Source organism: Antedon bifida, chromosome 2 (assembly GCF_963402885.1).
Source record: "Antedon bifida chromosome 2, ecAntBifi1.1, whole genome shotgun sequence".
In the NCBI taxonomy this organism is placed as follows: domain Eukaryota; kingdom Metazoa; phylum Echinodermata; class Crinoidea; order Comatulida; family Antedonidae; genus Antedon; species Antedon bifida.
In genome coordinates this window covers 24,754,879-24,772,524 of record NC_136227.1, presented here as the reverse complement: position 1 = coordinate 24,772,524, position 17,646 = coordinate 24,754,879, and the positions used below count along the sequence as shown (strand labels likewise).

Sequence of the window (17,646 nt, the reverse complement as noted above, 5' to 3'; positions counted from 1 at the left end):
AAAGATACAATGAAAGATACAACTAACTAAAACAAAGGCAATATTAGTGTACCATACAAACCCAGACTCGAAGAAAGGATCAGACGATGTTCATCCGGTTAAAATATCAAGTACATTAATATTTATTTTACACAACAAAACAAATTAAGAAATCTGGTATCCAAAAGACAACATCAAGAATGGGGATAAAGACGAAGTAATTTTCCAAGTAAATTGCAATAACTGTGAAAAGGTATACATATGGGAAGCGTTCAGCCAGAAAGTTGTTCACAATCCAGCCATTACCGACCACATGGCCACTTACACTCATTTACCAAAAATAGGAGCCAGAGAATCGTCTTGGAAAGACAGAAATCTCAATTAATTCACTAAAAATAAGAAAACACGGTAGTTCTATGAACGAGGACGAGGGTGGATTAGAAGTACCAAAACGGTATAACAAGATACTAAGGAAGAGGCCAACTCCCTCCGACCCCCCGCCTCGACAATCCCATTTTGGGGAAACCTGGATGCTCTGATGATACAGATGGCGCTATACCAATATGAGGTTTCATGGAAACGTTGTCAGGTTACATGAACTCACTCATGTTTAAGATGTGTCGATGAACAATGAGTAAAAACGATTTTACGATTTTATTCTATTGCATCACCAACAAACAATTTTTACTAATACTATACTAAGTTAATAGAATGTTTACACCAGGATGGTTCCCAGATTCAATGACTGTATAAATAGTATTTCATGTTATTAAGAAAGGCCATATACATGGCTGCAGTCGCGTGCTAAAATTTGAGTTAGTGTTTACCGACCGACCAACCGACCAACCGACCGACATAGTGAGCTGTAGAGTCGCGTTTGCACGCGACTAAAAAAGTAGATGACCACAGTATCTACAGCTCAGACCTACCTTCATTCTTCAACATTTTTGAAAACATTGAAATAAAATTATGTCACACCTACACAACATTATTATGAATGAAATTATAATGAAACGTATATCAAATTCAGTTTTTCATATTTGATATAATCGTGTACGTCTCTAATACCACATTCTAATATCAATATTAATTGATGAGTGCTGCAGCATTTGTGTTTATTTTCAACTTTTCAGTAATACATTACAAAAACAAACAATAACATTTAAAAATATACAATAGGGTAATTATCCGTGGTAATGCTGTACCAAAAGGTAGCTGTGGATACAGTTGTGTATTTAAAGTTGTCACAGTATATATGAGGAAACAGCTAAACATACATAGTTATAAATAGTGATTCAGGTAGTTTTATATTCAATGCATCCCACTATTAGCCGTTCAGTAAAAATTATCTCCAATAATGCATTAAAGTATAGGAGAAACAACATACTTTCTTTATTTTATATTTATATTATTTTTTTATTTATTATTTATAAATCGATCGCTGTGCAACGTTTACAGAAGTACTTGCGGCAAAGAACAATTGCGCGTGCGTGCGCTAGTATACAAATAAGGAATGTTTATTAAGTGTAATGGTACAAATAATGGCATGACGTGATTGATTAAAAGTTATATTTCAACGAGCAAAGGCAAAGCCGATTTGATATATAACCTTTCATCATTCACCAAATGCCATTATTTTTACCATTACACGAATATAAAACATTCATTATTTGTTTTATATTAATATCTAAATAGATTCCTGTCACTTGAATCAAATAAAAGGTAGGCTTAGCCAAAGGCCTACATTTGATTCACATTGATTAAAACAGAAACATTTGGTTTCTAATAACATTATATTATATTTATGGATTTTATAAACACACCTACTGTGGTGTTTTGTCAACAAACGACCAAACAATCTTAAGCATAGCAAGGCTAACCCGCCTAGGCCTAGCCTAACACTAACAGGCCTAGGCCTACTAGCTAGGCTAAAATGCAGCAATACCAAATACGAAAATTCGACATCTAGGCTAATTATGTTTTTTCCAACTATTCAACGTCTTGTAGAGACTACAAAACGATTTACAGAGCTAATTTAAAAGCCTTTTTGATCTAAATTAGTACAATATCTCTACAAAAATGTACTTCCATCGCGAAACCAGTCATATAACATTCAATCTTCGCGGCGAAAGTACAAAATAGATGGCGCTGTTGTATTTCTAAAGCAATAGTATAACAAAAATATTTTCCAAACGTAAAAAAAATGTTTTCGTTACGAAAAAGTATTCTATTAATCGAACGTTTAATAGTGCGTACTATTGCACGCCATGTGGTCCAAAATCGCCCAATCAAGTGACAGGAATGTATTTAGGCGTTATATAATACAATATAAAGTTCGATTGATTGATTTTGGAACGAAATCTTCCATAATTGCGTCTTAATAATAACAATTATATATTATTTTTAAACTCATAAGTATTCTTTCCTGACTAAATAAACAAAATAATATTGATGTTGATATATTTGTTTGTATACTGTAAAGAGTATGAATAATATTAAATAAATAAATGCAAATTATCACAAATGAAATGATGAACGTGTCTCTGAATTTTGATAAACGTTGGCGGCGCAGTTTGTTTCAAAACGGCTTTTTATTCCATCCATCTTTGATTCAATGTCGTAATTCGTTATACTATGGCTCTGGATAACAATATACAAGAGCGCCACCTATCTTCCAATACTCGTTTTGCAGCTGCACTGATAGCAAGGTCAATATTGCATAATTAATGTCATAATTCACTTCTTTTCATTCTCATAAAAAGCAACGATAAAATAGTATTGGTAATTGCTTTAACGGGCAGGATGATGAAGCTTTCAAATCTATTGAGAAATGAAAGAAAATTTTCTTAAAAAGAATGTTGCATCACAGAAGCAAAACTAAAAATATCAATCCGCACGAGATGCATGCCGGTTATTTTTATATATTTATCTTGCTTCAATTCACTACTCTTATCTCTTGTGTCTTTATATATGTTTAAATTATTTGTATAGTCATTTAAAGACGAAAACATCGCAACATATGCCCACTTGATAGTTTGATTTAGTTCGCTTTTGGGAATCCTGTCTCTCTCTATTGTTTGTTATTTTTTGTTATAAGTATGTGAGACGAAATAAATGAAATGAAATGAAATGAAATATATGATTTTTACTAAAAATGCAGTTCGTGGCCTTAAAAAACCGACAAATAAATGTAGATATTGCGTCTTTAGTGTCGAAGGATAATTGTAGTTACCAAAAGCTATAACATCTTTCTCCCCTACACACACTCGGTCACGTTTGATTTAGTTTGCTTGTTTTCTACACTAGTCACCGCTTCTCGAGAATATTTTCTCAAGAATTACAGCGAGTTACATTTTATTGAAATGATAATTATTTATACGATGTATTTTACGATTTTTTTAACGAGAGTTAAAAATTAATTACAAACTGAACAAATGGCATTTATTACTATGAATTATTCGTAATCATTGATCGTAGGCCCAATTATGATATCTTAGTTATTGAAGCGGTGTTCTCTATAATTCTGCTTTATTATGAAGGTAATTAAAAAGAAATATTGAACTAGCTATATTCTTGGGCTAATAAATGCTTTACATTTATATTAGAAAAGATTATAAAAACACAAGACACAATACCTTGAATGTAAATGAACAGGCGCGCAAATATCAAGACGTAAAACCTGATTTGTATTAGTCCGGCGTACTGATTGTTTGCGCATTTCAGGTTACAACAAGAAGATGCAACTATTACGTATGTGCATAAGACAACGATAGATTACAAGTGGAAAACCGGCTTAAGTGGCTGTTTTACTTTCTGTTTCCATGCATGCGTAATGTTCATGACGCAAGTAGTAAGTTGGACCTAGACCTATTTTATGCGTCTAGCGAAAATTACGTTGTTATACTTTCAACGGGATAGGTGTGTTATGAACAGTTAAAAATAACAATGTTCTAATGATACAGTATTGCTACAATCATGTTAGTGCTGCAGCCAGATGCTTTTTTGCCCATAATTAACCACCTTGAAATGTTTTCTATTGTTTTTTGTATGAATTTTATTGTCGAAATACCATTAAATAGAAGAAGATTTCACTATAATAATGCATTCTTATATGACTCTTGGTAAAGATAATAATAACACAAAACGAAAAAAAAAACCCTCGGAAACCTAAATGCGATTGACCATGTAATTTTCAATAAAAGCATTTAATACCTATGAAACCTATTTACACCTTGCAGTATTATAATCATGGAAATACAATATGAAATAATATGTCCTTTAGAGTGATTAAATTACGTAAGAAATAATTATTTCACGGTATTCGAATTAGGCAAACATATTATTAGATGGTGTTTAATTGTGTGAATATAAAGAAAAACAAGGACGTTTGTTATTCCCAATCAGACATGGCTCAAGGCTATTATACCATTTAATATTTAGAGACATAATTATTTTATAGACCTATTATATAGTATTTACATGGATTGGCATGCTTGAAGCAAATATTTCAATACATAAGTTTTTTCCTCTTTTATACCCATTAACCACCACTAATAATATAATTTTCATGAACAATAACGTTACATCTTTTTCTAATCGTACATACATAAGATAGATACAATATACCTCTCAACGTTTCTAGGATGTTTTTTCCCCGTACAGTCCTCCCCCATTTCCCACCGGGCCGTTTTCTACTAGGACATTTCACAAAATACCGGGAGTAAAATGTTCGGGTGGGGGGATTTCTAGGGTATTACAATCCGTGTTAAGTTATATATGCTTTGTGTGTGTTTGAGAAGAATAGCTCAATACAAAATATTGTCACGCTGCTCTCTAATTTCTACTATCGATGTGTAGGGCGCACTCTACAGTTAAACTTCAATGTTTTTTCTCTGAGATGGTGGCTTTTATTTAGCACACTCATGATTCTTTATATATGTGCTATTTTCCAGCTATGAAACTTCAAATTTAATCGGACAATATTTTCATGAGTTGAAGGATTGAACTTTCAGGCTTAAAATATATTAACATGATAATGTAATGAATACAAAATAGTTATTATTTCAAAACCTATTTTTAATAAATGTGACGCTTCGTCTTTGATATAAGTCGAAGGCTGGACTAGGCGAAAAGGTGAATCGGATTTCGGTTGTGGAGCACAGCAGTTTTAAAGGGCGAACTCTTCAGTTTGGGTTTCGGTCGCACATTAGTTGTTTATCGCGTCGCACTAACAACATTCGGCAACATAGCTAAATAATAATAACATCGACATGTGATACGAACCAACCAATCAAATTGAAAATGGTATGATCATGTATTTATTAAGTGCTTGGTGTTCCAATGCTCATGGTAGTGGTGGCGTGAATTACAGACGTCACACTGTAGAACGAACACTAACAATGTATGTATAATGTATCATATACAAAATAAAAACTTGTAAGTCATTTGTGACAGTTGTGAATTGCACTGCCATTCATTTATACACTTGACACAATGACAATTCTAATTGATCAATGTCTATACATTTATAATATTTACCTTAACATGTGTTGCAAAACATTCATCGATGCATACTTTCCAACTAGTTGTTAATGAAACAAGGTACGTCCGTATTTTTCATAAATAAACCGACATCACTTTGAATTAGTTTTCATTTAAATGTGATATGTCATTAATTCATCTTTTAGGCATATGCCTAATTTAATTTCAATGGTAAAGTGAATAGTGTTACTTTTTCAAGTAAATTTGTTAGGACCTATTTTAAAGATAATTACGAACGAGGATATATTTAGTAAGCGAATTCGATGCATGCTAAATAGGAAACCACTTTTCTAATTCCATCTGAATATTCCAGTTCAAATCTACAGACTCACAGACATAAACTTTGCAGCGATCGACTGTTAAGAGGCCACTAGCAGGCCTATATCTGTCTGTGTCATTTCTTCTGATACTTTAAGATATAGTGAAATCTACATACATGTTAAAGGCTAGTTATTGTCTGGAAGCGCCAGTAGGCCCATAAACTTGAGTTTCATAATGATAGTTGAAATTAACACTCTGAAACTGAGCGAAAATGTAGGGTGCGACAGAGGACGTGCTATTTTGACCCGAAGAAAAGCACATAATTATTTTAATCACCTTTTATGACGTCAACAATATATCGATTTTCCTGAAAAATGATATAAAAATGATGTGTTAGGTTTAGCTATTTGAAAAAAAGCCCTCAAAATTGTGGATGTTCCTCCTCCAATCAAACGTGTTACATAAATGCTTTGAACGTTTTCTGCCAAATAGTACAAATTGTCACCGTGAAATTGTACAGTACCATAAACTTCAACATGGATTATACGATATGATCTAATAAAGAAAGAACTGTCTTAACAACAAAGACCTCGTGAATGTGATTATTTAAAGTATGGCAGTTTAAACGTATGCATTATTATCGTTGATGCTTAACTAACTATTTTAAAAGTGTTTTGATTTTTGTTTACAGTATGTTATGTATAAATATTACCACATGTGTCTGTTGGGTGTGTTTTGCTTAATTTCAATATGTGTTTAATGACACCAGATGTTAGGCTATTAAATACATTTACATTATTGATTACAAAGAGTTGATATGGAAAAAATCGCAACTTATCGATTTGATGTATTGAACCTGTCATTGGATGCGAAGAATAAATCAAATATTTACAATAACAATAAAAAGAGCTATTAATATATATTATTTGACATAATGGTGAGTCAAAAAACCTTTTCTGTAGGCCTACCTTTATTTAAAAGAATTATGTAAATTATCTAGCCTAAAATGAAAGTATTCGTATAAAATTGTATAATCAGGGCATATGATTATACACATTTCTGGAAACTCAACTGCATTTTAAACAATATGTTCTTTCTTTCTTCTTTTCCTGACGAATTCCGATCGCTATAATTCTTACATGATATGCAGGCAATGATACACATATATAGTCAGTCACACTGAAACGAAATTCATTTTTGATTTAGGATTTTGTTTTGTTTTATATTGTTTGTTGTATGTTTGTATTATATAGCCTAATGATGTATTTTATAATTTTATTTAAAAAGGTCCCTGATATCAGTTAATTTACTGGGCCAAACGGTTACACTCTTAAAAGATGATTAAAATAAGATAATAAATGGCATGTAAGATCATGGAATACACTATAGTTAAACGATTGATTCATTATTTCGCTGTATATTTCTTGTGCTGTCTGTATAATGTGTATGTGTATTCATAATTTATCAATCCATACATTAATAAGTGCGTGTTTGTGATTGCTGTTGATCAGGTAAGTAGTAAGTCCATGCGTCTTAGAATATCGTATGTCAACATCGTAATATTTTGAATAATACATCATAACGATTTATAGCCATCGTAAAAATTCTTTCAAAAGTACGCCTTGAGACAATCAATTACAAGGGAATTATCTTCTAGTCAATCAGCCAATGTTTCAAACAAAAGAAAATCGAACTTAGTCGCCGATCATCGGCCATCTTTGATAATATTTTTTCTGACGTCACGTAACGAATCCTTCGTAAGAGCAGTTAAGTATAAAATAACAATAATTATTTTGCGTGACTATAAGACAACAAAGACAATAAATTACCTTTAAGTATGCATGTGTTTTTGTATGTATGATTATTGATTCTTGTTATGTTTCTGCTTCGTATCATAGCGACTGTTGTATTAGTACAAATGCTGTGTAATAGGCATAGCTGTCATATTCCAGATTCGTAACACCATTCTGAATAGAGATACGTCTGCAGATACAAGTCCCGACGTCAATGTCCATATTGTCACGTACATCACCTGCGTTTTACTAACAAAACCCCAATCATTTGGTCTCTGTTCATATGATAAGGGTTCAAAAGGCATCGGTGTTTTTAAATTACCTCAGAACCACATTAAACCCCCTTAGTTGCCCTTTTTGGTATGCACTTCTTTGATATGGCATAGGCCTAACAAAGATAATATCCAGAATAGTCATTCCGTATAGGCAGTATGTAATTATAGATTAAAGTATCATAATAATTATTATTAATGTATATCGGCTGACATAATAAGTTAATCTGTGTGAAATTAACAGTAAAAATAGTTTGTTTATGCAGATTAAGGTTTCTTTTCATAAACGGTTGTGCTATACGAATTGGCTACTCACGTAATCTAGTATAACAGATGTGTACAAAAACCACCCGACCAACAAATATTTACTGTGTTAAAATCAGTTTTCTGACCCAACGAATTTTTTTTATTAACACCAGATATGTAATTTCTTTAAGCCGTTAATGACGTGGAGGATTAGCGTTAAGGTCAGGCCAGTTACAGAGCCCGTCAGAAGCTAATCATTGTAAAAAGATAAAACGTTTTTACTTATCCACATCTTCCAAAATAATTATAATTTTTGTTGGTGTGTGAGCTGTTCATCTTTATTCATTTAGGACATAATTATGTTTGAAATTAAATAGTGGGCCTACTAAAGCTATAAGGTTGTCTTAAGCAACTCTCAATGAACTTTTCTTTTCTTTATATTAATACGATTTTCCTTTTCCTTATAATTGACTTACAATTCAGTATTTTCTGTAAATACTTTGATTTAGTTTAATGCATATTATCATTAACTAATTGTTATAATAGTAGGCCTATATTCATTTTCTGGGTGTCGTTTGACAGAACACACAAGTTTCAGTGTCATGAATATATATATATATAATTAACTAATTTTAATAGTATGTTCGTTCTCTGTAAATTCTTTGAATTAAACATGTTTGACAGAATTACACCAAAGTATCAGTGTCATTAATATTATCAAAACCAGTATGTTCATTAAACATGTTCTGTAAACATTTTGAATTAAACCTATTTGACCGAACACTAAAGTGTCAGTGTCATAAAGATTATCATTAACTGTACTCATCAGTATATGTTCATGTTCTGTAAATAGGCCTACTTTGAATTAAAGCTGTTTGACAGAACACTCAAGCGTCAGTAGGGCTTACAGTGGACATTATCATTAACTGTAGTATATATTACCTTGCCATGAGCATTTTCTAAAAATTAGACATCAAGATATAATTATATATTTACATATCTTTGTTTTTGTTCTATGAGCTGTTAGATTAAGATTTTTTTTTCTCTCTTTTGCTATGGATATAATATTATGTCACCATGATATTCCGAAATAAAAAGATAAATGAAACAATAATGATCCACCACTTTCTCTTATAATTCATGGGTTAATGTTGAAGCATCATAGTATAAATCTGCTGAATACATGGCCATTCCGACTTGTCTTAGTCATAATATATAATAATATAACACCTGTTTTATTTAAAAGCTTTTATTGAAACCTGTTTAACAGATTGTTCACGTATGAGTATTGTTATTACATGTATTAACATTAATATCATTAAACGGGTATAGGCCTACTTAGTTTCGTCATATGACTAACGGCGGTTGGATGATATGATACGGTTGGTTATGATGCCGATATGCCTGATCATTTTAAAGAGCTGATGACGATTGTAACCTTAATATCTAAATTTGTGTATGCCCAAAAACTTTATGCATGTAGGTATATGTAGGCCTATAGGCTTACGTTGCTTTGTTATCGATATAGTAATTGTAAATAAATTGATTATGGAGCCACTGTAGTTATATACTAGAGTAGGCCTACTAGGCTACAATCACGAATGTATTATTATTTTTTTATAATGCACATTATTCCACATTATTATTACCGTATTAAATACTCAAAATGTTCAATTCAATCGATGAAATAATAATAACGTAATAGTCAACGACTTAACACATGATTTGAACCAGGACCTCGTTGATAGTATGTAAGCTACTGTCATGTACAGCTTACCACTGTTCAATGTGTTGTTACTATGTCTATTAGTTATAAACATCGCACTAAAACGTATTATATCAGCAGCCGTCGATACCACATTCTTGTTTGATGTTCTATCTATCGCTTGAAGTAGAAGAGCTAAGAAAACCAAAGCTATTACACTGGAGTGTTATCATTCCAGTGTCACTTCAAATAGAATATCAAATGAATTAAGAGAACACGATCAATTAAAATGCAATGTTTGTGAGTGTATGCTACTTAAAGTGTTTGCGAAGCACATAAATTGTACAAGGAGATACTCGACATTGTAGTTAACATGGTATAAAATCAAAGCTGCTTATATTGATAATAGACTAACACAAAGCAACACAAGAAACTATCATTATTTGCATCATCATCGTTATCATAATCACCATACGTGCCGCGCGGCAGTTTGTTGGGCACCGCACAAACAATTTAGAACTAGTCGTAGAGTATTTTGTTTTCAATTGTATGACTAGGTTCGTTATACTGTTTTCAATATTAAACTGCTTTGTATAAAAATAATAATAATCATCAGTTACGCCTCTCATCTTGCGACATGACACAATCCATTCAATGCTATTTTCCTTCGTCAATAGTGTTTTGCTTCTATTGTTTGTATAATTTGAAATTTGAAATCCATGTAGATTTTGGTTTTCCTCTTGATCTTTTTACTTTTGTTTTAGTAGCGTGCAACGCGACCCTCAGCTCACTCAAGTCGGTCGGTTGATCGGTCCGTCGGTTGGTTGGTCGGTAAACACTAACTTGAGCACGCGACTGCAGCCATGTATATGGCCTTGTTTAATTCATTTAGTGAGATTTTTAAGTTTCTATCAAATGGAGAGTAGTCGACAAATCAAATCAATATAGTTAAAACCACCTCTCTGACTTACTATAAAATAACAATTGAATTAATCAACATGTCATTGTCTGTGAAGCACATGCATTGTACAAGGAGATACTCTAAATGTAACGCAAATAGAAACACAAATAAGATAGTTTAAAAAGAAATATTTTAATCATGTATTTTACCGCCACCTTTCAATTTTACATTTTAATTAACATCGTATCTAAAATTTTAAATGAAAACAAAATGGTTATTACTGAATTCAAGTATCTTATTGTGTAAATATACCTCTATTTTAACTACTTTAAACACTAATTGTCACAAATGTACATAATTATATGTATACAATATACTGATAATTTAAATAAACGTGAGATGAACTCACACAAGACAAAAAAAAGGGAGATACTCGAAATACTAGTTAAAATTAACAGGAATTCTCTCTAGGCCTATACATTATTATAGTAAATATATACAGGGATAATGTTAGGAACACAAAGTATACAAGAAAGTATATTATAATTATTATTCTAAAAAGTTGAAATTGTATAAAAGAAAATTAGTTATCTTATTTATACCATTACCATTATGACAACCCAAAATAACACAAAGCATTTCATTTTTAAAATATGTAAGGACAAATTAAAAACAATATTTGCTACAATGATGTAATGTACGGTCGGCTACTAAAATAATAATTAAAGTCAACCACTTCTCATAAAAATCATTGTTTCGTGTTTTACGATCGACAAATCAAAGTATGCGTGTGACCTGCTCCGTCTGCCAGTTACCAACACGGAATTCAATGCTAATATTGAAATTGTATTACAAATTTATACCCGTAATATTGTTATTGTTTAACATTTCAACGTGTTATTGAACACTGTGCAAAAGTTAAATATCACGTACTATGCTAACTGAAAATAATCCTGGTTGTATTTCCCATGGTTTCATTGTTGTGACTTCATATTAAGGGAAATGACACGAGGAAAAACAACAAGCTAGTTTCCCATCCATACGTTTCAATAAGTTGAAATAAAGACAAAAATGAATGCGTTTCTGATTACCATTTGATCGATATTGTAATAATTCAACGGTCCGTGATTGGCTAATCACAGAACTTTAAACAACGCGACAGTTGACTGACACGCTTCGTGAAGTCGAATTATTGATTACCATTCAAACCCAATTACATGCTGACTTTGTTTAAATCTTTAAAACTCCACAGTCTACATTGTCGAACAATATTGTATAGAATGTCGAATTAACAGAAAAAATGGTAATATTTTTAAATATTAACATTTTTAGATTAAAAAAAATACCAATTTGATTTAAATTATACAGTACTGTATTAGAATAAAGCATTGCTTTTATAAGACAACCATTTCAATAGATTCATTGTATAAATTTGTTTTAATTGGAAATCACGATGAAGAAGTAATGAATATGGATGAACGCAACAACAGTTTATTTAAACTAATTAATATTTACATTACTCATAATCCTTTTCGTTATGATGTTGACTTGACAAATATTGCCTACTGTTAATGTCTTTTATGATTGTCTAAAAACAAATCAGGATGTAATTTATAATTTTAAAAAAGTAAAAAAAGTCAAGCCAATATAACACACTATTTATATATAAATCCAAAGGCAAATTACTGAAAAAATGACAATGCTGTGGGTATCAGTGGCTGGATCTCAATGGAGATACAAAAAAAAAGCGAAAAGCTAAATCAAAACGATAAGTGAAACAGCCAGAAAAGTTTATTTATATATAGATAGTTAGTAATAGTATCATGCCTAGTAGGTAGATAGCATGATAACAGGGTCATCGTTTTAAGCTCAGTCTACCCTATCAAACTTTATTTGACAAAAAAGAAGTGTGGTGTGCGCATTATACGGTCACGATGACGTCACATCATTACCGTATTTGGGCGCATCATACATTTTTCTTTTAGAGTAGGACGGAAAGCATTTCTCACCAACATTGCGTTTTTTACGTGAGTGAGATAATCGTACGTACTCTTCCTTATAGTCACCAATTGCATACAAATTTGTGATATTCAATTGTTAACACTCGTGTCAAAATCATATTTATTGGGTCATGCTATCGATTGTGATGTGATTTAACTCGTTACCTAATTCCGATGACAGCATCATAATTGCATCGTTTGTTTTACTAATGCATATGTTCAATACGTGATGTTACATTTGACATTTAAACTTATAAGCTTGTTTGCTTTAAAATGATTTGTGACATCAGCATTGACAATGACATTATCGTAAAATCCTCTAAAAAGCATATCAACTAAATATATCTCTATACAAAGGCGAGAGTTCGCACTGAAAAAGAACAATGTAAATATATTTACTATATTCTGCAGTTAACAATAGATCATTTGTGTGTTAGTTTGAAAGTCGTAAACAAAGGGTGTATTGATTATCCATAACAATGCTAACAACGTTTTGGTGAACTTTGATAGAGATTGAATTTAACTATATTAAGTTAAAAATAACTCTTTTTTATTTTATTTTATCTACCTAAACTATTTTAATCGCATTTAATATAATTGTTCTTAAATTATTATTTTTCTATTTGGGTATCAGTTATCAAATATTACATTTTAATAGATTTACATAAACGGCCGACTTTGTCATCTACCGGTACAACCACAATTAATTTTTGTTATACAAAATTGACTATTCAAAAAGGTAATAGGTGGAATTGTGCCTAATACAGTATTAGAGTATATAAAAAAAGGCATGATTGGTAAGGGACAATGTGACAATTATTGTTACATTGTTGTTGAAGTAACTGCAATTAGCAAGCGTTTATGTTGGACAATTATAATATATGGAGGAAGTTCATGATCATAACATGATTATTGCAGTAACTGACTAACACTTTCAACGAAACATTGAACAAACCTTAAACCACACGTAAACAATATAGATTTTTAAATAACTGAATAATATTATTTTTCCATGATCCCTGTATTAGTATTTACAATGATGTGAGTGTTTACTATCACATAAAACACAAGCATCAGCAATAAACAATTATTAATATTAGAGAAGTACAGCATACACAAAATGTATAGCTCTTTTATTGTTGAAGTCATATTATCAATAGTTCATGAGATTTCAACAAACGGCCTTTTGTTATCGTCTGCCTTTACAAGATTTCGTAATCAAATATGTAATTCTGTATTGGGTAATCAAGTGCAGTGTATTGATTTCATTGGATTATAGTTTACATTTATTTCCTGACATCACCTGTTGCCGGCCATAATACTTTAATTTGTTGTTATTCGCCCATTTAACAATGTGTTGGTCATTAAAATCAAATCAATCCAAATCTGCTTCAGCCATAATTTGAGAACACTCGAAACAGAAAGTATTTACGGTTTCACAAGAATACTACTTTGATTAAAGATATATAAAAACAATTTTGTTTTAATTTGCCATTTTAATGTCACATAATATTTTGACCAAAAACTGGATCGAAAACGAAATGAATTACCTAAAAATGTAATTTAAAGCAAAAAAATACTTAATCTGTCAGACAATGGTTTTTGGTTAAAATTAAACGTTTCATTTGTCTTTGTGAAAGTGAAATATTTTTTTTTTATTTTGCTTTATTTTTTCATAGAAGTGAATAACTTTATTAAAACTGAAAAAATACCTATTTAAAGGCTGATTTAGTAATATTCATTTTTTCATGTTTTTGTAGGACATCTTTAATAATTATTCTACCAGGGAAGAGTAAAATTACACTCTTCTCTGATTCTACATTCAAATTAATAACGATTTTCATATAAATGTTTCCATGGATTCAAGTTAAACTCATCTATGACATTTTCTAAATTATTTTCTACTAATTATTATAATCATTGTAGTCTGATTCTTATTTCTTTAGAGAGCAAGCGTATTGAAAAGAAATGTAATCACACAAAAGTGATATCAAAAATAATTAAACAAAATAGAATGTTGTATATCTTTCACCTATTTAACCACCGTGTGTCAACATGCTAATAATAATTTTCACTGCGGTGTTAAAAAAAAAGCAGAACCTGAAATCGTTATATTAATAACCGGAATGATAAAATGAACTGTTTAAAAAAAATAACACTATGAATAAGTAAATGACTGATGTTTCATATCACAATCTTGAGATTGCGTTAGGAATATTTTATAGCTTTTGTTTTGAATCAATGTTTTATTCAAAGATGCAGACTGTCTGAACCAATTTGCCAACACAGATCCAGCATCATACGGAAAACCATGTCGGATTACAATTGGTAAGAACCAAATAATCACTGGATTAATTTCCTATTCAGTGCAATGAACAGCGTGCCGCTATAAAAACAGTCCACATGAGCTCGAAGTTGTTTTTTTCCGCATCGCGACAAGTATTGTAATTAGTCCACTGAGTTTGAGATCCATATTAACGATTTTGATTGGCCATTCGCAAGTAAGCTGCGAAATGAAGCGAACAGACATCGATAGGCCTAATACTGAGCTCTCTCACTAAGAACAAAAATCAGTGAGCGACAGAAGTAATCCAACATTGTTGTTTTCTGCGTAAGAGCGTGCAGAGTGTAAAAAGTCACTGCCGTTTGAAAGTTGTGGAATATAAATCTCTGTGGATAATGATTTAATTCTGACTAACGTATGTTCGGTGACGGATTTAGATCTAATCATCATTGTGCATAACTTGTCTAAATATTTATGCTCATATAATTCGGTATTATTATACATCACGGTGTCGGCAAACGTAAGGGTGTGAATCTAAAACAACAAACACTTTTGTTGCAGGTGGCTTCAGAATACATCAAATATAATGGCTATCATAATACTGAACAGTTGATGAATCAGCGTTGAATTTATTTTGCCACAGTTGATTGAGCAGACAAACAAATATTTTTTGTTGAAATTTTGTCGACTGAAGATTTTGTCCACCGAACGAAGCAAAGGCCGTGGCGGTACTTTCAGGACATTTGTAGTGCTAGATATATTCAACCAGCCTTAACTATTCTTTCACCGGCTTACACAAGTTAGTAGGCACCTTGATGGCAGTTGGCTTTTATACTCATTATTCTAGTTCTTTGATTGAATATGGACATAGGCTGATAGTGATTTTGTAATAAAATGTTCAGTTTAGTTTAGATAAGAATCACAATGTTTTACCTATCAAACTGTGACTTATTCTCTTTTATTGGTGTATACCTGGTATCTTCGTTGGTAGTTGTTTCCGGGTCGTTTTCAACAAACCCGGAACAACAGGAGGCCAAAGAAGGAGGAAGTGCCTATATGTTTTGCCTCTATCAAGAAGACTTGAACGAGGGAGATGAATTGGCGTGGTTTCGGTCAAGGGTTAAAATATCTAATCTAAATCAGGTTATTCGAGAAGCTGTGGATGACCCATTGCGATATATATTTGATTTTGACGAAGCAACTCGTCGGTATGGATTAACTATAAAGACACTCAAACGATCAGATGCAACTGATTATGCATGTGCAGTGGTAAACGGTGATACCATCAACTTTGCAGATTCAGCTTATTTAACAGTTAATGAAATTCCCAAAAAACCGATATGTTTAAGCGTAGAGGATACATACCCAGAGGGATTGTCGGCAACTATTATATGTGGCGTTGAGAAAACTAACCCTCCTGCTATTGTCACATGGAAACGAGGCAACACGGTACTACAAACATTTCAAGAAAACAATAACGAACATGAATTGACATATTATAGTTACACTTTTAAACCTAATTTCAACGATAACCGGGCTACATTTACTTGTCAAGTTAAAACTGAAATCGACGATAGTTTTCAGGTAAACTGTACTACTGGAATAATAAATGTTTTGTACAAACCAAGAGTTTCAATACCAGATGGAACAGATATTAATGAAGGAAAAGAAGCTGTACTATTTTGTGAATCTGACGCGAATCCTGATGCTACAAGTTACGATTGGAAATTTGAACCAGACATTGATCCTAACCGACTAAAATTTGAGAATAACAATAAGATTCTTAGAATACTTGCGGCAACTAAAGATCTAAATGAATCCAAAGTGATATGTACGTCTAGTAATACGGTTGGTTCTTCGTCTGCTTATGTAACTTTAATAATTAACCCACCTCAACTAAAGACTTACACAACAGGGTCAGTGTACGACCCAGCAGATCAGCAGGTAAATGGAGAGGAAGGCCTAGCTTTTACAGTTCCTCTTATCCTTGCTCTGGCTGGAGGGTGCTCAGTGCTTTTTCTATTCCTTCTTCTAATACCAATTTGTTATATACATATGTTTGGACGTAAACGTGTAATGACGCCAGATGGTAGAATAATTGCTCAGCCAGATATATATTTTGAGCCTAGGGATAGAATAATGCCTCCGTTACCAGGCCTTCCCGATGGGATGACGTGGGTTCGATCTGTAGGTGTACAAGTACCCGGAGAAGCCGAAAGTGAATCTGCGTTTTATGCAGAAATTTCTGGAAGTAGAAAATCAGCATGTTCAGCTTATGGATCATATACTGGTTACGGAACATATGGAAGACGATCAACGTACATTTAAAAGTATAACTAAACAAAAGTTAGGCCTAAATGTTAAATATAATTTAAATGCATATATTTTATTGAGAATAACTCGTATGCAACATTTTAAAATGTATATAGTAATTTCTATGAAAATAATTAATTATTAACGCCGCGCAAATGACCATCTAAATAAAAGTTAATACACTATATTTAAATAATTTTGAGATACTTTTATGAGGACATGAGTTGACCTCAAATTAATGAACATTTATGACTTATGAGATTTTAATCTAGCTAGATCCAGGCTACTTATAGAATCAGGCCAGGCTGTATGACTACAGAATTATTAAACATCTGTAGTCAACCACGAATA

The 17,646-nt window shown here is 31.9% G+C and overlaps 1 protein-coding gene across 1 annotated transcript; it reads left to right on the top strand.

Annotated features, from left to right (window-relative positions):
- The first annotated feature begins 15,906 nt into the window (after positions 1–15,906).
- LOC144835542 (nectin 1b-like) lies at positions 15,907–17,310 on the top strand. Its single transcript, XM_078690621.1, has one exon. The coding sequence runs from the start codon at positions 15,907–15,909 to the stop codon at positions 17,308–17,310; it is 1,404 nt and encodes a 467-aa protein (XP_078546747.1).
- The last annotated feature ends 336 nt before the right edge of the window (positions 17,311–17,646 follow it).